The sequence below is a fragment of the Dermacentor silvarum genome, chromosome 1 (assembly GCF_013339745.2).
Source record: "Dermacentor silvarum isolate Dsil-2018 chromosome 1, BIME_Dsil_1.4, whole genome shotgun sequence".
Taxonomy (NCBI): domain Eukaryota; kingdom Metazoa; phylum Arthropoda; class Arachnida; order Ixodida; family Ixodidae; genus Dermacentor; species Dermacentor silvarum.
The window spans coordinates 179,111,536-179,136,251 of record NC_051154.1 but is presented as its reverse complement, the minus strand read 5'-3'; the positions used below and the strand labels follow the sequence as shown (position 1 = coordinate 179,136,251).

Sequence of the window (24,716 nt, the reverse complement as noted above, 5' to 3'; positions counted from 1 at the left end):
GCCCAACGCGCACCGATGCCACAGAGTGACCGACCTCAGCACCACTCTGAACCTCGACCACCAGAGGCATTTGTGGATTCTCTCTGCCTCAACACGGACTGAACCTATGAACTGGACGGACCCTATGAACTGCCGCAGATGCGCACAGTCTCCCTTTTTTTATCGCGCTTCTTTTGCATATATTTTCAATCGCGCTACGCGCTAGGAAAGGAGGAGGGGGGAAGGGGGCTTTGTAGCGGCGCGGCAATCGGCCCCAGGACCGCCGAGAAAGAAGAGCGCCGCATGTGCGCATGCATGCGGGCAGAACACACTAGCGTGCCCCTCCGGAGCGGTTACGTCTAACGGCCACTTTCCGGGACCATCGGTACCATTTGTGGCCGGATATGAAAAACGTGGCCGCGGCGGCTTACTCTTTTCAGCCGCCTCCACAAGTTCTTATGCAAAAACTGTTCATAAAAGCAGATGATGCTAGCTAATCCTTATACTTGACATAATGAAGGCGGCCGGTCAATGGCGAAGAGCACTTAGGAACAAAAAGCGTTGTGAATTGGACCCCAGGGTCCGTATCCACAAGAAACATTATTACGCTCGAATTCTTCGCAAGGGCAAATTCCATCCAAACCTGTTGATGAACATTTTATAAGCAATGACGACTAGTCCATACAAGAGCACATACGTACGAAAAGCTTTGTGAATTCAACCCTTGGGTCTATAATCACAAAAAGCTCTTAATACGGTTAGTCTTACGGTTTGTAAGAGCAAGTTCCAGTCAATCCTCATGATGGACATATTATTAGCGATGAGGGCCAGCCAATGGCAAAGCGTACTTATGAATTAAATGCTTTGTGAATTCGGTCCCGGGGCTCGTATACACGAAAACGTTCTTACGCTAGAATTGTTTGTAAGAGTAGATGCCAATCATTGCTGTTTTTATACATGTCATTATTGAATGCACCCAGCCAATTGTGAGCGGCACTTACGAATGGAAAGCGACAAGGGCCAAATTCACAAAGCTTTTCGTACGTAAGACCTATTTGCCAGTGTCCCTGCAGTCGCCTTCGCTAATATGTACGCGATTGCGATTGGCTAGAATTTTTCTCATATCAACTATTTTAGTGTAAGAACGTTCTGTGAGTATGACCTCCAACACCATTATTGAAAAAAAAAGCCCTAATGCTAGAATTGTTGGTAAGAAAACATTTCAGCCAAAGGCAAAAACGCACTTACGAAAGAAAAGCTTTGTGAATTTGGCACCAGAACACAGTAGGGATATCAGAGGTGCACCATGTAAATTGAGGAAAAAGATAAGGTTTGTTAGCTTTCTACCCTAAACTATGTGCCCGGATCCATCTTCATTTGGCATCGCATACTACTCTCGACTTCTTAAATGGCTCCTTTCGGACTGAATACCACGTCGTAGGGAACACATTGAAGTACACCGACGCAGGCATCTGGGGCCGAGTACTCAATGCTTTCCGTTCCTAAATGTTGTCAGCCATTGGCTTGTCGCCTCGGCTAATAATATGCCCGACATCCCAATTGTCTGGCATCTTCTCTTACGCTAATCGTAGGAGACGATGCCAGATAATCGTGATGCTATACATAATTAATGAAGGTGGCTGCCCGATCACAAGCAGCAATTACGAACGAAAAGCTTTCTGAATGCGGCCCCTACTCATTAGTAGGCTGCGAAAGAAAGGCGAGCGCTGTAGTTAAAGGCGCCCTGAACCACCCCTCGGTTTTGGTGAAATAACATAGTCCGCGGGTAGCGTACGCTGCTGTGGACATCTCAGCTCCGCTTGCGAGCTCCGCGGTGTGTGGAGCTCGCAAGCGGAGCGCGAAGTTACCTTTCTCTCAAACGCTCTCGTTTCAGCAGAAACCATGACCCTCACTCTCTTGTGTGTGCTTTATTACGTAACAAAGCACATTCTAATACGTGGCTGCTATTGCTAGCTGGGGTCGGCTACACCACGGCCGCCGCGGGGTGCCGCCATGAGTCCACTGGCTGCTCGCTGTGAACGACCGCGTTTGGCTTACGTTAGCGCGTCGTAGGCACCAAAATCGGAAGTCGTGGCGTCTACGTTAACTCGCTGTGTTTAATTGCGTTTGGCTTACGTTTAGTGCGTCGAGGTACCAAAATCTGAAGTGCGCGCCACGGTGACATTTCGAAGGCGGAGCGTTGTGGCCCAGCCCCACTCCACTGTAGCCTTCGCAGTGCAAGGAATTGAGGAGGGAAGGGGAGCACAGCGGAGGCCGTGTTTGATTGCCAATAACTCCGCTTCTGCTGGACGCATTGAAGTACTTTTTTCGGCAAAGTATTTCTGAAATAGCCTATTTCTACTCCTAATGTGTTTCTCCACTTCGATAAAACGGGGTTCAAGGCCCCTTTAAACAAAACTCGCCCGCACGCAGGCACGCACCGATAATCCGAAGCAGGCCTTTCGGTAAGAACTCGCCAATGTCACCGGTGTAGAACCAGCGCAGCTGGCCATCCTCCTTGAAGCTTTCCGCAGTCAGCTCCGGCCTCTTGTAGTAGCCGGCCGCCACAGTGGGGCCTCCGATGACCACTTCGCCTCGCGGGTACGGCCGGTCACTCACGTGGTAGCCGCCTGAGTCCGATAGGTGAACGTGAGATTGCGAAATAATCGAACCATGCGTCTTTATTTAGATTCGCCTCAGATTCAAATTATGGCGGACATTCTTAACAGCAACGATGGTAATTTGCCACCTGTATACGCTAGGCGAGATGGTCACGTTATACGACGTCCTTCAGCGACGATTTTATCGCTTTTTTTTTGTCTCGTTGTGAATAAGGCTCCCGTGTGGGAGCCGTAAAGTTAACTTTCCTAATCTCTCGTGGTCGGTGTTTGCCTACGTCGTTCATCAGACCCCCATGATTTCCGAAGGATGTGAAAACTGCCTTATACAATTTCACTGTCTTTGGTGTATAAGTTGCTTGAATTAGTATTCATCTGCCGAAGAATTCTTTTTTTCTACATTTAAATGAATAGGAAGCGTAAATTTCCTAAATTTACCCTTAAGCCCCAACCACAGGCATGCGTCGGCACGCTTCAGCGCGCGCCGACAAGCGAACGCGTCGCTTCGCGTCGGCTGGAGGAAAAGGGCACGCAACCACAGGATACTAGCTCTGACGCGTGCCGGCGCTCGCTCCTCGGCTGCGGTGCACTGTTGCTTGACCATTTTGTCTTCAACCGTTCAAGTGCGGCCTAAAATGGCCTTCTGTAAACTGAGCTTGAAACAATAAGTTAGTGATTTGTATGCTATTTTAGATATAAAAAACACGTTTGATTAATGAATGTACGCCTGCCGCAACGGTTTCCTTGAAGAGACATAACTGCACAAGCTATCGACATCACCGATTGCGTTCGCGTTGTCGTCTGCAAGATCACTTTGCAAACATCTGCACGAGCATGGCATGTTACATCGATAGCTCTCGTACGATCTCATTTTTTTTTTGTAGTTTGTTGCACAGCCAACTATGTAAGAATTACCTAAGAACTACGTAGGAACTACGCAAAGTATCAATGAAAAATTTGTATTATAAATATAATTATGCTTGTTGGTGCATGAATGAAACGCGTAAGTGCGTTCTGAGAAAATCAGCAAAAAATTAATAGAAACACTTGTGGCGCTCACAAGAGACATTTAGAACAGCCAAAATTTACCAGTTTCGTAGCTTGTCTCCTGATTCTTGTTTCTGTCTAATCTTTCCCATGGAACATTTAATTTTTCTAGGTTGTTTTGAAGCATCAACACCGCATTGGGAGGCCTTGAAGTACTTATTCGTACTCTTGAAGCACTTATTCAAATGTATGGGGCAGCTCATTTGCGTAATATGAAAAAAAATATGTAAACAGGTTATTTTTAAAATTTATACACTTCAAGTCGCCACAAAAAAAAAACAGAAAGAAATACCAGTTTGTTTATTGTTTTCAGCCTACAATGATGTTTTGATTGAGAAAGACATTCAACTTGTTCTGTGAGGCATATAACAATTGCTGTGCCATATTATTTTATTGCACAGCACTGGACATGGCAGCCAACCATTATTAAACCCCAGAAGAAATTAATGGCACAATGCATATGATCAAGCAAACAGCATTTTATTACACTTAATGGATGCTTTAAAAAACTGTCACACTATAATAACATTGCACAAAAGCTACTGAACTAAACTAATATACTAGTACATATTTAAAGATCAATTTTATATTACAGTAACAATAACAAATCAATCAAGTGTTTATTATAGGGCCCAGAAACATATAGAGGGCCTCTGACTGGTGCACTTAAAAAGCAATATGCGTGACAAAATGTACAGAGAACACAAATGAGGAAGACAAAACAATGCAAGATAGAGAAACATATAAGGAAAAAGAAAACAAGGAAGCGTAAACTGCAGTTAATCATACAACATGATTATCTACATATATACAATACATGGGAAATGAACTATGAAGTATGTCAATGCAGGCACAATTCTTATTAGGTTTTTTGGAGTCGAGCCATATATAGGACAGTCTTTATTGGAACAAGGCCAGGGAGAGAATGCGAAATGTTACCTGGTATACTGTTGCAGCACGAAAAATTGTGCAGCTTTGGGAAAGTATAATGCCATGGACCACCTTATACAGGAACCAAAAGGCATGATTTAATAAGTCTTGGATGAGTGACTAACAATTTTATTAATCGAAGGGGTGAGGTTTAAGGGAGTCTAGAGGTGCGAGTTGAGGTACATTTGAGAGTGCTGGACTATGGTCGCCAGAATGGCAAAAGTGGTGCTTGAAGACAGATATCAATTTATCCTGGATGCATTCAGTGAGGTCAGAATTGGATTTTCATGTTGTACCTCAATCTACAGAGACATACTCTAGTAGTGGAAGACACACAGCAGCATACGATTTCAGGAAACAGAACAGGTGAGTGGTCATCATGCAATATACAACGTACAATTCCAAGAGCGTGAAAGGCATGTTGTGCATATTTATAGTGTGAACAGAAGCTTAGTGTTTTGTCGAAGTAATGCACAGCAGTGCCGGTTCACTACGGTCGCAAGGAATGGGAGTCCTAATGGAGAGAAAGCTCTGTATAAGAATGGAGTTGCGGCGTTGGACTGTACAGGTATGATGGGGCTCAGGCTGTCCTGATGGCTTGTTCAGACGGACAGAAGAAGAAATATAAGTGTTTCCAGAGAGCCACACAGCGCCCTGCAGAATAGACGGACAACTGCAATGTTGCACTCGTACTGCAGGGTGCGCCATTAAGGGCTTTGAGGTGATCCTTGTAGGCTGGGATGAGCTTGCGACGATCGAAAAGATGGGAGTAGAGGGTGCGCGTTGCCCGGCGCTGAACAAGCTCGAGTTTGTAAGCGAGATGAGTTTGGTAAGGGGACTAAACTGATGAGCAGTACTCAAGCTGTGGTGGTACGAGAGAAGTGTAGAGTGCTCTGAAAACCTCAGGTCCCCAGGGAAGGGAGAGACAGGTCACAAATCCCAGAATGCGACGAGCCTAGTGACTTGTGCGGAAAAGTCGAGAGAAGGGCTGAATATTACACCCAGGGTGGGAAGGGCCCGAACGGTCTTCATGGGGGTGCCACCGAGGAAGTAGGTTGGGTGCACAGAGGTTGTGGTGTGGCTGATATGCATGGCAGCACTTATTTCAGTGCTAGCACAAAGTTTGTTATTGTAGGCCCAGTCGTCCACCTTTACAAAATGTATTTATTTCAAGCGCATATGCTGCGCTGCGTATTGGCATAATGTTGCAGTGCAAGTGTTAACTAGTAAATTAAACACATTCTGCGAAGATGCATTAGGAACTTGGTTTTGAGTTATTATTTTTCCCGACTACAGTTTATAGTATCACAGCGAGATGCATTTTAGTGCTAGCTGAAGAAATTTGGGCAGCTTAAGCATACCGACTGCGCAAAGCACTGATGACACCTTTACCCCCTTCCCTGCAATGCATGCACTCGCACCATCTGCTCTTTCCATAAAAAAAAATATCAAAAGCCAATTACTGTTTCACTGACTCAGTACGTGCTGCTTGTCAAGCAGGCATCGAAGCAATCCTGGTATACGCAGCAGCATGCATAAGTCTTGCATGACGCAGGTCCCCCTATGCATTGCACACGGTGCACATAGTGCAAACATATCTTTTTTTCTAAGTGCTCAACTACAAGAACACAAAGACTCAAACATGACAGTGCTGTATCACGTTTCCTTCAGTGTGTCGGCGTTCTTGAGCGCTGCACGAGCGATTTATCCCCAACTAGCCCATAAGACACCTGCACTTGAAAGAAGTGAGTGAAGGAGTACTGCGAACTTGTACTGAACTAAATTTCACATGCCGAATCGAAAAGTGCACTTTCAACTAAACGGATGGCATGGCTGAAGATGTACACGTATTTCCCATTGTTCGGCTACTAGTGTCTTTCGCTTTTGCAAGTTATCTTTGCCGCTGGAAAAAGCGCAGAGCTCGCCCGTTAAACCCGAGTCCCGAGACCACATAATTCACACATGAAACACGCCGCAGTTCACCACCTGAAGTTCCACACGGTTCATTTACACCACACCACACACAGCACGAAGTCAGGAGAGCCATATTTCAAATCACAGCAGCGCAAAACGTAACTGAAATTTCATTTCCTTCGGCAGAGTTTCCCAGCTGGGCTCGTTCACCGCCGGTCGAACTCGACGGATGCGCTAGGCCTACGCGTAATGTAAACAACAACGGCGGTAGACGAGTGTCATGAGCCACAAAATGAAGAAAGAAAAAAGAAGAAAAAGCAGAAGATAAAAAGAGAACAAGAAGACACGAGGAGTTGGTGGCAGAAATAAAGAAAAATAAGTTAGAAAATAAGAGCGGCTGAATAAAAGGAATGCAATATGAAAGTAGAAGAAGCGCAAAAGTGCACGTGCAGCTACGTGGCCAACGGGAGAAGAGACACGTAGCCGAAGAGAACAGCCCAGCTACGCTCTGGGACGACGAGGGGCAGAAGGAGCTGGAGGCCGGAAAGGACGGGTGGATCGCGGAGACAGCGGCAACCCAGTGGAAGCTGTTCTTCGGCTGCCGCGGCCACGACCCGCGAGCTGAGTGGACGTTCCACCGGAAGCCGCAGCTACAGGCTGACGGCACCGTTTCCCGGATTCCCTGCGGCTACGATCCGCAGGCTAGCGGAGTTGATCGGGCGATCCAGGCGCCTCGGTCACCCCACCGTCTTGACCCCCGAACCAGGCCAACCGTGGACCGAACGTCGGACACAGCGACTTCGAGTCTACGACGCATCGGCGGGCCCAACGACGTGTCGCCGGAAGCCGCGACGACGAGGTGACGTGGCCACGTCGAGGGACTTAATGTAAATACTTTGGACTTATGAATTTTGATATCTGAGGACTCTGGGGAATTTCTAGAATTTACTCGTGCTGTATATTGTTTGTTTCGTGCTGTTTTCTTTGTCGTTAGTTTTTTTCAATTATAAATGTTTGTCCTAAACGTACGACTTGTCCCTGTCTGTCTTTAGTCCACCGAAATCCGTGACAATTTGGCGAGCCTGCCAGGATTTTCCAGCATTTCCGGCCCTGTCACATATTTTGGTGGTCTAGAGATGGATTGGGACAGCATATTAGCAACTGTTCGCGAGAAGAAGCTCAGCAAGGAGCAGGGCCTTAAACTAATTGAGGATGTAATGAACCGTGTCCATGCCGCTCGGTCTTTAGAACTTGAGACACTTCGGCAAGCATATGAGAAGAGGGGACAGTTCCAGGAGAGGGAGATTCAGATGCCAGAGGTAGTCAAAACAATGCATAGCAGTCATATCATGCCTGAAGAGAAGCCTTGCACAAGTGAACTGTTGCTACAGAATAGCTACCGCTGTAAGGCTGAGAATGACCATACCACTGAATTCCATTGTACTAGAGAGCAAATGGTACAACACCCGAATGATGAGTGTATTTTCGATAGGGCAGTATACGCACCAGAAGGTCGTGCTCATGAGGGCGAACGATCCTCAGAAACGACGGTACAAAAGGACACTGACGAGAGAGGGAATAGCGCATCGATGCACATCGTGTGTATGGAGACCAGGGCAATTGGGGATGTCGCGCAGGAAGGGAGAGTGCTTGACCGCGGCAAGGCTTTTGAAGAGATGGTGATTTTCGATTGCAGTAACCTCAGTGAGCACGGGCTGGTGGACAGCAGGGAAGATGTTTCTGATCCAGACGACCACAGGTGCACAAGTTTTATGAGTGGCGAGAAAGAAGGGCGCATTGAGGAAGCGATGACAGCAGACAGAGGGATAGAGCTAGTAGAGAAAACAGAGAAAGAGAAAAGAAAGAAGCACAAGAGAAAGAGCAGATCGAAAAATTGCTTCGAGGAAAAGAAAAAGACGAAATCAACACCCAAGAAGAAGACACGAAGAAAGCACCGATGGGCGACTCTTCATGGCATTGCTCATTGCAAAGCAACCATGAGAGGGGGATTTAAATTTGGGGTGAGAAGTAGCAGACCATCTGAAGATGATGACTACGAAGAACGTCGCAAAGTTTCAGAGCAAGAGCGACGAGTATTTAACTGCAGATACCAAGCATGCCCCCAAAAGAAGAAAAAGGTTTTCAAAAGTGACTTTTTCAAGTTCAAGGACCAAACCAGCAGCTCCACTAATCGCTCAAGAAGGCAGACATCCCGAAAGTACAAACGGAAGATGAAGAGATTGCTGAGAGCGAGATGGCGCGCCAACAAGCATGCGTTCAGGAAGCTTTGTCCATCAAATAAAAAGGAGGCAAAGCTTGAACTCCACAAGAGAATTTCAAAGCCAGGCAGGAACCGTGCAGGCGCAGGAAAGAGAAGAATTAAGAAGGGAAGTAGGCACCTTAGGAAGTCTCGACAGCGACGCAAGAGAAAGTCACTTCGACAACATTGAGGGTATCAAACAGAATTCCAATAGGGAGAGGACACGGATTCTTATGCGGTTCGGATTGATAGTTAAGGTGATTGGGAATACCACTGCTGTTTAAGACGTAAAATAGTTTATGCGGAAAGAGTCAGAGTGTACCTTGCATTTAAGGGCGGATGTTTGTTAGCAGGATATTTGTTCAGAAGAATTTAAGAAATGGTTCCACAAAAGTTATGAAAATTGTTGTATAAATATCAGTAATAGAACAGTGTTCCTAAATGTGCTCATATGTTGCCATCATTGTGGTAGGTAATATCCTAAGAATATATTTAAGGTAATGTTGCGTGTAAACGCACTTCTTGTTGTAAAGTATTTGTAGGACGAAAACCACTGATAGTATTTTGCCATTTGTAGAGTTTGGTAGCGCAGATTGTGAAGTGGCGGAGTGGTTGAGTATAGGCGTGTGAAGGCTCATTAGTAACTGTGAGCAGTGTTATAGGAGCGGTGTTTAGGGACGTAGTAGATTTAGTAATGTTGTATAAGTGGTGTAAGTGTTGCTGTGAAGCACTGGACCACTGAGTGCTACAGAAACATGTGGTATAGTAGTGCTGTGATAAAGTAGTGCGCGACAATGACTTTTTGGTGTCAAATCGTGAGCTCTGGTGTGTGCAGTGAAGTGAACGTGTGAAGTGAGGTGGGGTGAGTGTACAGATTGGTGCAAATGACGGAAATGGTGAAAGCCATCAAGCGTTAGTGCTGGAACAACGTATGAAGGCGACGATACAAGGAGGAAGAAGCAGTTTTTCAAATGGAAAAACTCTTGAAGGTGGGCATATGTCATGAGCCACAAAATGAAGAAAGAAAAAAGAAGAAAAAGCAGAAGATAAAAAGAGAACAAGAAGACACGAGGAGTTGGTGGCAGAAATAAAGAAAAATAAGTTAGAAAATAAGAGCGGCTGAATAAAAGGAATGCAATATGAAAGTAGAAGAAGCGCAAAAGTGCACGTGCAGCTACGTGGCCAACGGGAGAAGAGACACGTAGCCGAAGAGAACAGCCCAGCTACGCTCTGGGACGACGAGGGGCAGAAGGAGCTGGAGGCCGGAAAGGACGGGTGGATCGCGGAGACAGCGGCAACCCAGTGGAAGCTGTTCTTCGGCTGCCGCGGCCACGACCCGCGAGCTGAGTGGACGTTCCACCGGAAGCCGCAGCTACAGGCTGACGGCACCGTTTCCCGGATTCCCTGCGGCTACGATCCGCAGGCTAGCGGAGTTGATCGGGCGATCCAGGCGCCTCGGTCACCCCACCGTCTTGACCCCCGAACCAGGCCAACCGTGGACCGAACGTCGGACACAGCGACTTCGAGTCTACGACGCATCGGCGGGCCCAACGACGTGTCGCCGGAAGCCGCGACGACGAGGTGACGTGGCCACGTCGAGGGACTTAATGTAAATACTTTGGACTTATGAATTTTGATATCTGAGGACTCTGGGGAATTTCTAGAATTTACTAGTGCTGTATATTGTTTGTTTCGTGCTGTTTTCTTTGTCGTTAGTTTTTTTCAATTATAAATGTTTGTCCTAAACGTACGACTTGTCCCTGTCTGTCTTTAGTCCACCGAAATCCGTGACAACGAGTGCAGGGCCGGTATTTTGTAGCGATGACTTTAAAGTAATAATGCCTTTTCGCCCTTATCTCGCTTTGTCAGTGGTCAGAGCGATGGTCCGCTCGCGTTATCAACGGGATCAGCCGGCCGTGAGCGGTGGATGATAAGACTATTCTAAATTAAGTCATAAGGCATCGCTACAAAATGCCGGCCCTGATTATCCAGACTTCGCACTTCGAAAGCAAGTTTCCATTCATTTCGAGCATAAGAAAATATACATACAACAAGCACAGGCGTTGCCGCAATCGTCTGCAATCGTGATTCGGTTGGATGTTTTAGCAGACGATCGCACTGAGATCGGCGGAATCCAGCGGGCCGGCAGGTTGGGTTCGGCGGCGTCGTTCGAAAGCGGCACGAATTCTCGTCGCACTTCCACCACCCACGGTCGTGAGTCGTGTCGGCCTAGTATCACAACACTGTCTTTAAGAAACACTGTCGCGCGCGTCGTGCGTCCGAAGCACTCGGACGATCGTTGGTGTCGGCTGCCTTCGCATCGGCGGCCATCATCAGGTGTAGCAGCCAGAGGCTTCGCGGACTCTGATTGGTGGACGCCGGCGACGGTTTGCAGCCTCTGCATTAGTGGACGCCGGCGTCGCGTCGGCTCGCGCCGCTGGTTTTCTAGCATCGGCAGCTGGCAAAATCTCCGCGCGCCGGCACGCGTCACCCCGTTCGCGACCTGACGCTTTTGACGCATTTGACGCATTGGCGCGTGCCGGCGCGTGGCGAAGCGTGCCTGTGGTTGGGGCTTAAGCTTTCCCTCGCTACAAGTGGTTGAAATAAATGAAAAATTGAGCGACTCACTTTCATTTATTCTCCTCGACCAAAAAATCCTAAGTACTTGACAAGCGGCCATAATGACATTGTTGTACATGTTGCGTAGTGCTCAGCGATTGAAATGAATGCTCGAAGCGCGTGGCTGCCGGCAGTTTTGGCCCCGGTTGGCGCTGGGGACACCGAACTGAGGAATTTTTGCATCACATGAAGGCGAGAGCCTTTGTGATGCATTGTGACTGCATTCGGCCACTCATCGCTCACTGGTGGCGCAAAAAGCGCAGGCCGCCATGAGGTCCGAATTTCGCGTTTCAATCGCTGAGGACTGTACATTCAGTAACAAAAAGGAATAAGCTACAAGTTATGTAATATAAAGCTTTTTGAGATTGTACGACTGAAGCGTATATGAGCAGCAATTTAAGTGGCCTCGGTTAGTTAAAGAAAATAAAAACAGCCATGAAAACTACATAATGATGTGTGCTGTTGCCTTTCAAATCGGCAGGGCGCCTTCTTTCGTTGTTTCCATCGAGGCAGCCGCTTTCATCAGCGCCGCCCAGACGACGACAGTGCCCGACACCGAACGAGACGGGCAAACAAGCGCCCAAACTCAGGCAGTGCGCATCCTTCGGGTGCTTCCCCCGATGCCACCCCCTTCATCAGTGGCCGCCTACCTGGCGACGCGGCCCGACACCGGCAGTGACGCGATGACAAAGAAGCTCACTTAGAAGCGACCGACCACAACCACCACCCTTCGTTAGAAGCGGGGATTAGCGCGAAGGCCATTCTCCCGACCCTGGCAAGATGACCGTCGGAGAGCAAGAAACCAAGTAACCGACTTTCGTGGAAGGAGTGTGAACCCCCTGTTTCTAGATTGCTTCGTCCTTGCTTCGAGGGTTGACATCAGAGGCGGAGTTCGGTGAACAATACGACTCCTGTGATTGGCCGCACCAAGGTCATCTAATTCCTTGGTGTAGGGAACTAGGGAAGACGAACTGCTTAAAAGAGGCCTCTCCAGTGTGACTGAGAGAGCTCTGACTAGAATCTGACTACTTGTTTCAATATGCAAATAAACGTTTCTCTTTCGCTCCTACTCCCGGAGGGACTCATCCCCATGCCTGGCGGATTCCTGACTAACTCAACCCCGAGGCGCAACAGTGCTTACACACTACCCTTCAGGGTCAATTGTAACCTTAGCGATAGTACCGAGTTACTTATGCGCGACAACAAGATGAATAGTGGTGATTTTTAACAGGAATAATAAACGAAAACCTTTCGCGAGAACCTATGCGTATAATTTTTACTAAGGAAATTAGGCAGAACCCATGTCACGATGACTGTCGACGGTAATGCGTTTAGAATTGAATCAATACAGCGACACAATGTATTGCCACCGTCAAAACGAGTTATGTACGAGGCGTATAGTGCAGCGGGACCCCGCTGTCGCGCTTTCTGAACAACACTCGACACCAGCTAGCAGCGTTGCCGCGAAGCCTGCATGCATAGCGCCGGTGCGTGCGAACGCTGAGAAACGCACCATGCGGCAGCCTGGCTTGTCTCTCGCGCGTCTTTTTGAACACGCTGCGTCATCTAGAGGCGCTGCCGAGATGTCCGCTCGCGGCCTCTGAGACGAGAAGCGTGGCGCGTCGGTGGGCGCGAACACAGAGAATCGTTACCTCGCTTGCCGCGCACCCAGTGGCAAATATACTGATATACAGTGACCAACGTTGGCGAGAGGTTCATTGAAGAGCGGCATATACCCAGTGAATTTGTGGCGCAGCCTGCTAAAATGTCGAGTTGCTGTCTTTGAGGAAACCGTGTAACGTGGGTTTGATTCCGTGCGGCATAGGAGAAATTTAAAGGATATTTTTGTCACTGTAGAGCGGCGCACACCTACTCGCACATACACAGTGCATCAGAGAGGTTCATTGAAGAACAGCACAGACCGATTGACACGCACCTCAGAGCTCCAAGTCGGCGTCAAAGAGGTTCATTGAAGAGTGGTACATGCACAATCCCGCATCTACAGTGACCCATGTCAGTGGGAAAGTGGTTCGTCGAAGAGAGACACATATGTACACATTGCCACATACAGAGTGACTCAAGTTGGTCCACGGTTGGTTTCGAACCCTGGTCCTTCAGCAAAACAGCACGATGCTCTAACCATTCAGCCACGGAATACGGTCATTTGTCCTTTGTGCGGTTGTTGGCGCTATGGGAGCAAAGGGACATAGCTCTATTTATTTTAATTTTTTTTTTTACTTTTGGAGCCGGCATTAGTGCCACAAAACCCACCTATATAGCTTTTCTTCTTTTTTTTTTAGGTTGCAACCACTCTCTCAGTTACCTTTAAATTGCGTCGCAGAGGGAATATTACATAATCAGAGGTACTTGTTTCGTAATGCATGCAGATAGCATTGTGGTTCCATTCGTCACGCGAATGGTGATTGTATGGATGATACTCTTAGCATGACAGGGTCGGCTCTTGAAGTATGGTGGTTTTGAATGCAGTCATATTAAATTCGTGCTATCGTCACCCTCTGCAATTGAACACCACATGTTAAAGTAAACATCTTTCTTTCCATCACCATTGTGCTTACCTTCATCCCAGTCAACCAATTTTATTTGTATCCCGTTCAATGGAGGGCCAGCCACGCCAACAGCGAGGTCCCATTCTGGAAAGCAAAACGTGTGATTCTTATACCAGTATACGAAATCAAATTACCGACCAACATTGTTTTATCAGTGCCTCGATGATCTTGTTATTCGAAGATTTAGCCATCGCGAACTACCACACGAAAATACACCAGGCCATACGGTATTCGGTAATCTACTGATTTGCATGTGTTGTATTTTGATGGCGAAGATACAATAGGCTGCATTAGCTCAGTGTTGCTTACACTCCGCTGGTCTCAACTTTAACGCGCTCAGATGGCTCAGGCACTACATGGAGCAGAGCTGCTATAATATAAAGATTCTTTTCGCATGATTCTTTTTCTTATGCACCGTTCACGACCAGCCAATGGCAGTGATAACGTAGGCGGACCTATGTCGAAGCACGAAAAGGAACAGCATCAAATTCGTTTCATTATTCCGTCCCTGCACTGATTACACATTTTGAAGAAGTGCCCCTCCCGGAGCCACAAGCGACCAGCGGTCAATTCGACTGCAAAACGACGAAGAAGCCAAATGGGCGCATCGTCACGTTCCGGGGTACTATTCTGGGCATTGTCGAATTCCACCATATTGTCAAATTCTATAATTGTGGTATTTTAAGCTAAATACAAAGGCCGTAGCAACCCTGTAAGCCAATGAGAATCAACAAGATGGGTAATTTGACAAAATGGTGGAACTAGACGGTGTCCAGAATTAGAGAATTATAGCTGAACGGGTTTACGGGCCAGCGGTACGAGCGGGCGAGCGGAGACGGCAGCGGAGCGCCGCACAAAAGGAAGAGTTTTAGCTCAGCGATACCTCGCTCGGTCGATCGGAGTGCTTTGCGGCGCCGCCTATCGAATGAGGTTGGAGTTACTGTGAAAAGATCAGTACGCCCGCTTCAGGTTCTAGATCGCGGTCATCCACTTCAAATTTTCGCCAAACGGCGTCGTTGCTGAAACCTCTCACAGCATACAGAGGTCCTCTTCAGTGGTGAAACACCTCTGAGGCTTTTTTGCCTGCAGGCGAGCCAGCGCCGCGTTTGAATACGACGCCGACGACTTGCCGCTGTTCGTGTGGGTGGTCGCCACGTTTGTTTCGTAAACAAGCTGGTCCGCTGCGCGCGCTCCGCTTGGGAGAGGATACCAGGAGCGAGCGGTCCGCTCCGTAAACACGCTGGCCGCCCCAGCGTACCGCACATGCGCAGTGGTGTCTCCGCTCATCCGCTGGGCCGGCTGGCCTGTCAACCCGCTGAGCTATTGACCCTTTTCCCGGCGATTCCGTGGGCGCTGCCATGTTTGATCACGTGTAGACGCGTCCATTGCTTGCCTCAGCTGCCTCCGTTGCCTCCTTGTTTACAATGCAAGCGCATGACGCCGGTGCGGCGCAGCAGACCTCCGTTTCGACGGATATCAAAGACGGTGATTGTGTGGATGACACGAAGCTTTGTCCACAGCTTTAGAGAACATGTAAGTGCTTTCAGAGGGCATTACGCCTTGTACAAACGGCGCGAGAAGCGTATATGGTGCTTGTACTAAATGCGAGGCTTTGAAATGTATTCCAAGCTGTCCAAACTTTCCGCTCATGAATTGAATCAGGATTAGTGTGTTTTGCTCTTCGTTCTTTATTTGGCAAATATTTTTAAGCAGCGGCTTCTCATGTTTTTGAGTCAGTAAAGTTGCTCGGTAGGGTCACTATCTGACTGTTTATTTTCAGCCTAATCGCTCGCGGGTGTGCTCTGTTGCGATAGTTTTGTTCTGGCTGCGCACAGCGCTTGGAATGTAAATGTTCTGTATTTTGCGGTAGCTTGTAGCAAAAACGTATTATCGCTAGTCCCTCGCTTACTCTGTGGACCATCACGAAATGTTCAGATTACAACTCATGCTTCGGCACATTAGTTCAAGTGTGCGCATATTCACGTATTATGGATACGTTGCTGATAGAGTGGGCGTAAGTTTGCATTAGAGTAGGGGTGGATGTGTGTAGATAACGTGCGAGAAACGTACTATGCAGTAAGTGGCGCTACTTCCTTTTGTAATGAGCAGTAAGTGCCGACGTTGCAGAGTTGAAGTCATTTCTTTGGAGGTTAGCGATAGATGCTGGCGCATGAATTAGCTTTTTTTATCTTCCAGGCAAGCCGTGCACGCGAAGGGCTGGCAACACAGGCAGTCCTTATGTAGCAGCGGCAGCACAGGTTGATTCTATTCCTTAATATGCGAATGACTATTTTTTTCAGCTAACTACCGCACATGTCTTCCCTCTATCGTTACACATTTTTCAGCATGAATAGGGCACAATGCGTTAGCGAACACCCAGTTGCATTACCTACAGCTGATCGCACAGTACAGCAGTAATGGTTTCGTATTCGTGCGTATTCGCTGAGGCAACGTATGGCGCGTCGCCGGAAGCGCCATCGCGTTCCTCTCGAGAAAAGTGCTCCGCGAAAAGGGTCAATAAACTCTAACGCGCCCGGTCTGTCAGGCTCGGCAGCGGAGCGCGTTCCGTTGCCGCTGTTGGATATGAGCGTTGTGCGCGTGTGTGCGAGCTTTCGTTTTGAGCGGCTGTGGGCTACTTTTTAAGGTGCAAAGGTCTGAGCGGAGTGGGCCGTAAATGCTAAACGGGCATTTTTGAGTAGACTGCCCAAAATTCCTAAACACTAGAGCGCTCGAGATAAAAACGCGTTTTTTAAAGAAACCAGGTAATCGGGAACGGCAGATGCCAGGCAACAGGTTGGGGTTCTAATTTTTTGGCTAATTAGCTGAATACACAAATGAATAATTTAATTAGCGCCGTTATGGGGCTAATGTGAATGTAATACGGATGTCACACGGCCCACTTTTGATCGCGATCAAGCCCGATTCGGATCGAATTTCTCGGTCATGATTGGCGCCTTTGCGCAAGCTGCGCGAGGAAGCCAATCGCAGTCGAGGATTTCGATCCGGATTGGCCTTGATCGCGATAAAACGTGGTCGTGTGACACCGATATAAAATTTGTAGGTACTGACTAGATTATCAGTTTTCTAATCGAGCGTAAGGTCTTTCTCTAAGCCTTTGCAGCAGGACAACTGAAACTGGGCTCTTGAAACCACGTACACTAGAAACGTCAGCTGTTGACGTCTGCTGACGATCGACCATCTTTCTTATTTAAACGTGGTGATTATGGCTTTTTATGTGCCGTTTGCTTCACTCTTATGTTGGCACTGCAGACGATCATCATCAACAGTGGTTGCTTATATAGTGGCTATGGTATTGTGCTGCTAAGCACGAGGTCGCGGGATCAAATCCCGGCCATGGCTGCCGCTTTTCGATGGGGGCGAAATGCGAAATGTGGCACCGGGGTACGTAGATTTAGGTGCACGTTAAATAACCCCAGGCGTGCCTCATAATCAAATCGCAGTTTTGGCACGTAAAATCTCATAATTAAACAACATTGCCCGTCACCTATCACAAACGGCACCGAAATCGCTTTCTTAGGAGCGGCAGGTACATGCAAAAAAAGAGAAAAAAATTGTTGCAGTTTCACCCGAAAGGCTTCGTCAATTGCCATAGCAAATTAGTAGAGAGCTATTTGGAGTAGGAATAGTAGTTTTATCTGCTGCCTAAACTTGACACATTCGCTTACTAACTGAATTAACAAGCGTGGTGTCAGCGCACACAAGCAAACATGAATAGATCCCACTCGATGACCGCATGCAGACAACCATTGTCAAAACGCGGGCGTGGGGAAGCGCAGCCGCCCCAGCGAGCGAAGGCTCGTGCGGTGTATCGCTTCAACAGAAACTGAGCGGCGAAAGCACAGCGCATACAAAGGTCAGAGCCGTGTGGAGCTCGCTTTCAAGATACGGTGCGCGCGACAACACCGACAGTCCGCACCGGCGCAAGGTACAAGAACGCATTTGTTGGCAGAGTAGAATACCCCCCCCCCCCCCTCCCTCCCGCGCTGCCTTCCCGCCTTGCTCCTTTCGCGTGGTAGATTGCGTCGCCAGTTACCCTTGGGCCCGGTTGCAAGATACGCATTTGGTGCCGCAACACAGCGTCGCCTCCCCTCCCTCCCTCCCTCCCATACCCCTACGACCTTTCGCGCGACGGAAGTCGCGTTTGCTCTCCGCGGTGCGTTCGCTCTCCGTGAAGGCGCGCGTCCCCGGCGCGCTTTCACTCGCACATACGACGCGCGGCGACGTATTTATCACCTTTGGACTTTACACGGAACCTCACGGCGACGGCGACGGCAGAAATCCGCTTGAAGTGTCCATAGAATTGCTATCGCAATAAAAGAAAAGAACAAATGATTTCGCTAAAAAAAGCCTGATACCACACGTCGTCAAGAACTCTAGACAAGCGTGACCAACCAGCTTCGTTTTGGTGCATCGATGACGTCTGAGGGAATAGCTTGCCACGAGTTGTAACCCCCTTTTCGAAATAAGAAAGAACATTCGGCTTGCGTGGCGCACACTGGGAGACGTCAGAAGACGTCAACAGCTGACGTTTCTTGTGCACGCGATATCCTGCGTTCCTAAAGCGCCCAGTTTCAGCTTACCAGTGAAAAAGTGAGAAACATTCTCGTGCTGCAGGGCCCAGAAGCGCGAGAGCGCTCTATTTTGAGCGCGATATTTTTAGGAATTTGCGGCAGTATTCCCTAAAACACCCTGTATATATCTACTGCACAGACAAACGTGGTTCAGGAAGGTAATACGGCATGGGGAACACTTCGGCGCGTCGGCGTTTTCGTCTTCAGCATTACTGCGGCTGGCGAAATTGCGAGTACTCATTTTTGTACATTGATCTAGCACTGCGTTTTTCTCTCCGACTTCAATTCATATCATTTTATTTATTTCATTCATTGGTCACAGCTGAGACAAATACGAACGTCCAGAAGGAAATCCTATACTGTCCATACATATACGTGTGTAGGGACCTACTTTTAAATTAGCTGCTCGTGCAAAACGTTTCAACCAATAAGTTCATATTTGATCGCATTAAAAACTTGCACACCTAATCTAGAGCAATATGGCAAAGTTTTCTTTACGCATGAAGCCATGCCGCCTTAAACCTACACCTAACACCTGCTACGTTAGTTGCTCTGTGTGCTCCAAGCGTTCAGTGTGTACGCTCGCACATGTTTTGCTAGCGTGTTACCGACAGCACAAGAAGAAATCCATGATTAATATTGAGGACCTCACTACGGCGTTAGACCTGTTATTCGCTGCGGCAACTAGTTTAAAGGAATACAGAGAAAGAAAGGTAGGCGTCAATGAAAAGCGTCATGGTGAAGATTAATTTTGTCTCTCCGTTATTCCACTCCTAAATTTGGTTCGCATGCGCATTCGTACGAATTTAGTCATGTGCAGCCACCAGAAAAATATTGATCAAGCTTTAAAATAATTCTTGCTGGAGCTTATCTCAAGATCCTGCGAATGATGATGCAGATTCTTCCCGTCTGATTCTTCTTTCATAAGCCTATCGGCTGCTTCCACCTGTACAACAATGTCAGTGGCACTCAGACAAAGGGCGTCTAGTACCGCCGCTATTGCACTGCGTGAAGCTTTCTCATGCGGGTTAGAACAGCCAGTCGATCTGACTGTTCCACCCTGCATTTACAAAAACTTGCGATCTGAATTGCAGGCAAGACGCTCGCATCTCTGCCATCAAAACCATTGGTCGTAAAATACAATGTAGTTAAACCTGAGTTTTGTTATACGGTATGTAAATATTATAAATTAGAAAAAACAAGAAAAGAGTACACTCTTACGGCACTGGTTCAACTCAGGAGGAAAGTCAGTGCCCACCACACCCGAAATTCAGAGCTCTGGAAAGTCGGAAGCTGCCGAACAAATACGGCAAACAGATTTCAAAGTTTAATTTGCGAGCTTTGATGAATGATTATTTTTTAAACAAAACATCGTATTGTCGATATAGCTTCCGTTTCCCAAAAAGAACACCGTGATTTTTTTTTTTGATAGCTGCCATTATTAAACTTTATTACTTTGTACTTCTACTTTTTGTAATGCTAGTGATTTATGGATCTACAGCTTGTGCTTTTAATCAAAATTGCACTTCGATGTTCGAAAATATTGTTACGCGTGAGGAAAACGAGGACCGGTGAACGTGCTTGCGGTCCCGGGTTGGAAAGAGGAAGAGGACGACGCTGAGTGCATCAACCAGCCAGCCGCTCTTGCGCTCACCTTCGCGACCTAAAATAAACGGTCCCCTTCATCTGTAAGGTTTACAAACGGTCTCCTTTGCACGTAACAAAGTGGTGGAGGTGCGGGGTAAGCGCTCACAACAACGGAACCGTCACTGCTGCAGCTTCGTCGAAGCCGTCGACTTGCCGGCCTCCCGCCATCTGCCATGACCATCTTCGCCATGCCTGAAGAGGGAGCCGCTCCGAGGGCAGCGCCGAGCAGTCCGCTGCCGTACTACCGAGTTCCACTCACCTTCGGAGGAAAAGCGGGAGAAGATGCCGACGAGTGGCTCGTCCACTATAAACGAGTGAGCAAGTCCAACGGGTGGGATTCAACCGCTCAGCTCACCAATGTGGTGTTCTCCCTGACCGACACCGCACTCGTGTGGTACGAGAATCACGAGGAGGCGCTTACGACGTGGGAACTTTTTGTTGAAGAGCTCAAGGCCTGTTTTGGGGACTTAGTCGCCAAAAAGAAGCGTGCTGAGCAGACATTGTTGCAACGGGTGCAGCTACCAGGTGAGACATGCACCACGTATATTGAAGAAGTTTTAAAGCTGTGCAAGGTGGTCAGTGCTCGCATGTCGGAAGAAGATAAAGTCGGACATTTGCTGAAAGGAGCGGCTGGCTGGTTGATGCACTCAGCGTCGTCCTCTTTTTCTTTTCCAACCCGGGACCGCAAGCATGTTCACCGGTACTCGTTTTCCTCACGCGTAACAATATGTTAATGTTGCCTTTTAACAAGTTAACGCGCTTTTCTGTAACAGTTTTTCAAACATACTCTATGTACCACTGAATTTCATCAATCTATAATACTATAGGCGGCGGGTATTTTCTGCGGACTCCGCGCTGATGAGCAAGGATGTCTTTTACGTTTAAATTGATGGGATTTGTGAGGGATAGTGTGAGGGGTTGGGGTTCGAAGAGGACGCCATCGCTCGGTTAGTAGACGCTCGAGCTAAAGCGTTAGCCTGTTCGTTCCCCTGTACCCCCGAATGTCCCGGGCACCAGAGTAGGCGATGGCGGTGGTTGAACGATTTGGGGATTATCGCGAGGCTAGCCGCAGTCACGTGCCCCTTAAGAAACATGCAACATGTCTCCCGGGAGTCAGTGACCACGACTGAGTCCCTTTCCGAACGCTCCGCGTGAGCGAGCGCGATCGCCACTGCTAACATTTCGGCTGAGGTGGGGGAGCCCGCCGTGGTCGACGCGATAATTTGCTGCTGGCTGATCGCGTTCACGACTGCCAGGGCGTACCTCCTTTGGTAGCGCTGCCCGGTAGCCTCTGCATACGCAGCTGCGTCCGTGTAGTACGTATTGTACCTAGCGTTATTGGAGTACATCGATTGAATATGTTGTGCGCGTGCTTTGCGCCTTTCCTTGTTGTACTCGTGACTACTGCAATGAGATCACTTCTCTTTCTCCTTTTTTTTTCCTTTTTTTCTCTTTCGTCATATGCATTTGTAACTACAGTTACACTTTGATTTTCATGTTCTTAGATAAGCAGTTTGCATAGGCTGTAAGTAGGCATGCACGTCAATGTTGCGCCATGCTGTGTGCCTCCGGGGCCACAGACTTCTTCAAACCATTATTCGAAATGGCTTTTTGTCTGCGCTTCTGATATTATGTAAGGTTGTTGAATAAACTGAATTGAAATGAATATGTGCTCCTTAGCAACTCAGTTGCAGCCTTTCTCTTCGTGAACTCGCCCCTTGCATAACGTCAGCTTGTTCGAAATAATAAGTGTCTACACATCGAGGGACGTAGATTGCACCGTCACAGATTGAATTCTTATGCAAATTAGACGACAGAATATTAAGGGGCACTGAAAAGTCGAAAAGGGCAGACCACTTTTCACGGTGTACCGCCTTCACGCGAGTGCAAATTAGTGATATACATCGGCAGGTTACATATCGCTGCCTGCAGCGCTTCATGAGTGAAGAGACTTTACACCAAGTAATGAGAAAAAGTGGAGCCCCGTACGGTCTTGCAGCGTAGCTCCTGCCGTGGTCTCGGTGAGGCCGTATCCCTGGAGCACGGGGCAGTCAAGGCAATTGGCAAGGAACTCTTGCGTGTCATCGGACAGCGGGGCAGAGCCGCACACGACGGCCCTCAGGTGACCACCGAGGATGTGCTTGGTGTTCCAGAACACGATTCTGCGGCCACGCGAGCCAATCATCCATTGTGGTCACCTTCGGGTCTGACCCGCATCGCGCGTTTTTACACGTCAAGAAATCGAATATAGGCACGCATCATCATCCGCTTCCCACCCAACCACTAAGTAAATAAGAAAGCGGGACGCGCAGGCATCGTACTCCCGCGGCACTGAACTTACCGCATATGGCGTAGGTCACTTGAATCCTCTAATCTGACACGAGGGTGTAGAGCTATCGAGCCAACTCATGCTGCGATAGCCGATACCCACTGTCAACTGTGATTTTAGTGCACCTTCTTCGCGCAGGAAATAAGCTACTTTGACAACGGCAGCAATTAGGTTTCATCAAGGGCCATTTTTTCGCGAAGAGTGGATGCATGACGAGTCGTAGCCGCAGGAACTCGCTTCATTTTACCCTTCAGCTGACCCGCTCCGGAGTAACGCGCGACAAACATTTTCGAGTGCTTAAAACGGTTCATGTGTTGCAGGTTCTGTTTTGTGACTGTGACCATAATGTATAATATAGAAGCACCTGTGTAAGCATGCCCATTCATTCTGAAATGCTGCCCGAGCTTTCATATTGCGCTTCTACCAAATAATGGTATCAGCCGTTTTCTTTTACAATCCAGGGCAAGGTGCATCTTAAATATGCACGATAATTGCTGGTGACGTGATTAACGTGTATGTCTTCGTCATGGCAAGAATAACTGGCATATCTGAGTTAATGAGAAGCTCGTCTACGTCCTTCAAAAGTTTTCTTGGTCTAAACATAAAAATTACATAAGCTGCGTACAAGATCTCGTAACATTTACGTTAACGGATGTTTAAATAAATATGTTCACAACTTTAAAAAATGTCAAGCCAACTCAAAAGTTCATTTCTATCTGCACTGATGGCTAATACTTACGGCAATAGCCTGAAAGCACATAAGCATTTGCGTGCTTATCATGAGCATGTCACAGAATATGTTGAAATTCCGGGCTTTTTGATTTACATACAGCTATTTTAGGTCAACGTGCTGCTAATAATTTGCTGAAAGTCCCAAATTTTGCTGAAGTATAGGACAGAGGGCAGTTCAAACAATGAATTTAACGACACCTTCATATTTTCTGTTCATCCCAGGCATATTTCGAGAGCCGCGTCTCGTGCTACTTGATTTCAAAACATCAGCTGAACATGAAAATAGAAGCAAGCAACGCGCAAGCATTGCAAGATTAACTTCTTAAAAATTTTGAGCTAATATTTAGGATTATAGGAACACATAAAATATAAATAATCACTGAAGTTATATTACATGGCTAATGTTTTTTTTTTCGTTCAGATATTTTATATTAACAAATCTTTTGTGTAAGCCTGTATTTACACTTAGGTACAAAGCAGTGGTCTCAAAAACGGAATAACACTTCATTGGCGGCACTCAACGCTTCGTTTTTCTGAACATAGACCCTATGATTAATTTTTAATGCTGGAAGAAACCTAAATTAGTGATGGACGTTTTTGGGAGACCTTTATAAGCGGTTTCAACCTATCACTTACGTTAGACAACGGAACACTTTCCGGATAATGTCAATATTTCTCCGTTTCGTTCAATGGGGCCATACATTTTATTATATAAGGGGGCTTGCACGTGCGGCAACAAGTACAGGGTGTATGCGTTTGGAGTTAGATTTAATAGTGCTGTTACAGCCGTTGAAGGTTGGGCATATTTTAGCTACAATCTTTTTCAAGCTGCCCACTAGTGTGACCCAACGGCAACGGCGTTGCGCTGCTGAGCTCGAGGTCGCGAGATCGACCCTGGCTGCGCCGGTCGCCTTTCAATGGGGGCGAAATGCAAAAAAGCTCGTCTACTTAGATTTAGGTGCATATCAAAGAACCCCAGGTAGCCAAAGTTATTCGGAGTTGCCTACTACGGCGTGCCTTATAATCAGGTAATGGTTTGGGCACGTAAAACCCCAGCCTTATTTTTTCTGAAGCTCAGTAAATTTCAACCGTTTGCTTCTGAGAACATATGTTTCAGGACATGCAGTACTTCCTATGCCACACGCGTATTTCCAGATTTCTTCGTAGTTGAACATATTTACGAAGGGATTAAGTCACTTGTTGCGTTTTTGCTTTGTTTTCGCACAAACCCAGACAAAACCTCGGGCTGGTGCAGAAATCATACACACTGTTAATGTTAGCCGATAGCACATGAACGTATGTGTCTCGAAAATGTCAAAAAATTAAGGAGGAACCATGTTTCTAAAAATTAAATATATCTTCTTCAGAAACGCGCACAAATTTTATGAATAATCTATACAGCTCAGTATACAGTGGATAACAATTGTTTATTGCTCGAGCGAGCAATCTCTTAACAGCCGTCCTATCACGGGTTCTTCATGT

At 47.4% G+C, this 24,716-nt stretch overlaps 1 protein-coding gene across 1 annotated transcript in view; it reads right to left on the bottom strand.

The window, feature by feature from the left end:
• LOC119435947 (fatty acid CoA ligase Acsl3) overlaps nucleotides 1-24,716 on the bottom strand; it is a 102,653-nt gene that overhangs the window by 21,247 nt on the left and 56,690 nt on the right. The window contains exons 12-14 of the mRNA XM_037702655.2: nucleotides 22,163-22,335; nucleotides 13,944-14,018; nucleotides 2,421-2,609 (exon numbers count right to left, since the gene is read on the bottom strand). Of these exons, the coding sequence (XP_037558583.1) occupies nucleotides 2,421-2,609; nucleotides 13,944-14,018; nucleotides 22,163-22,335 (437 nt within the window). The remainder of the gene's footprint in view (nucleotides 1-2,420; nucleotides 2,610-13,943; nucleotides 14,019-22,162; nucleotides 22,336-24,716) is intronic.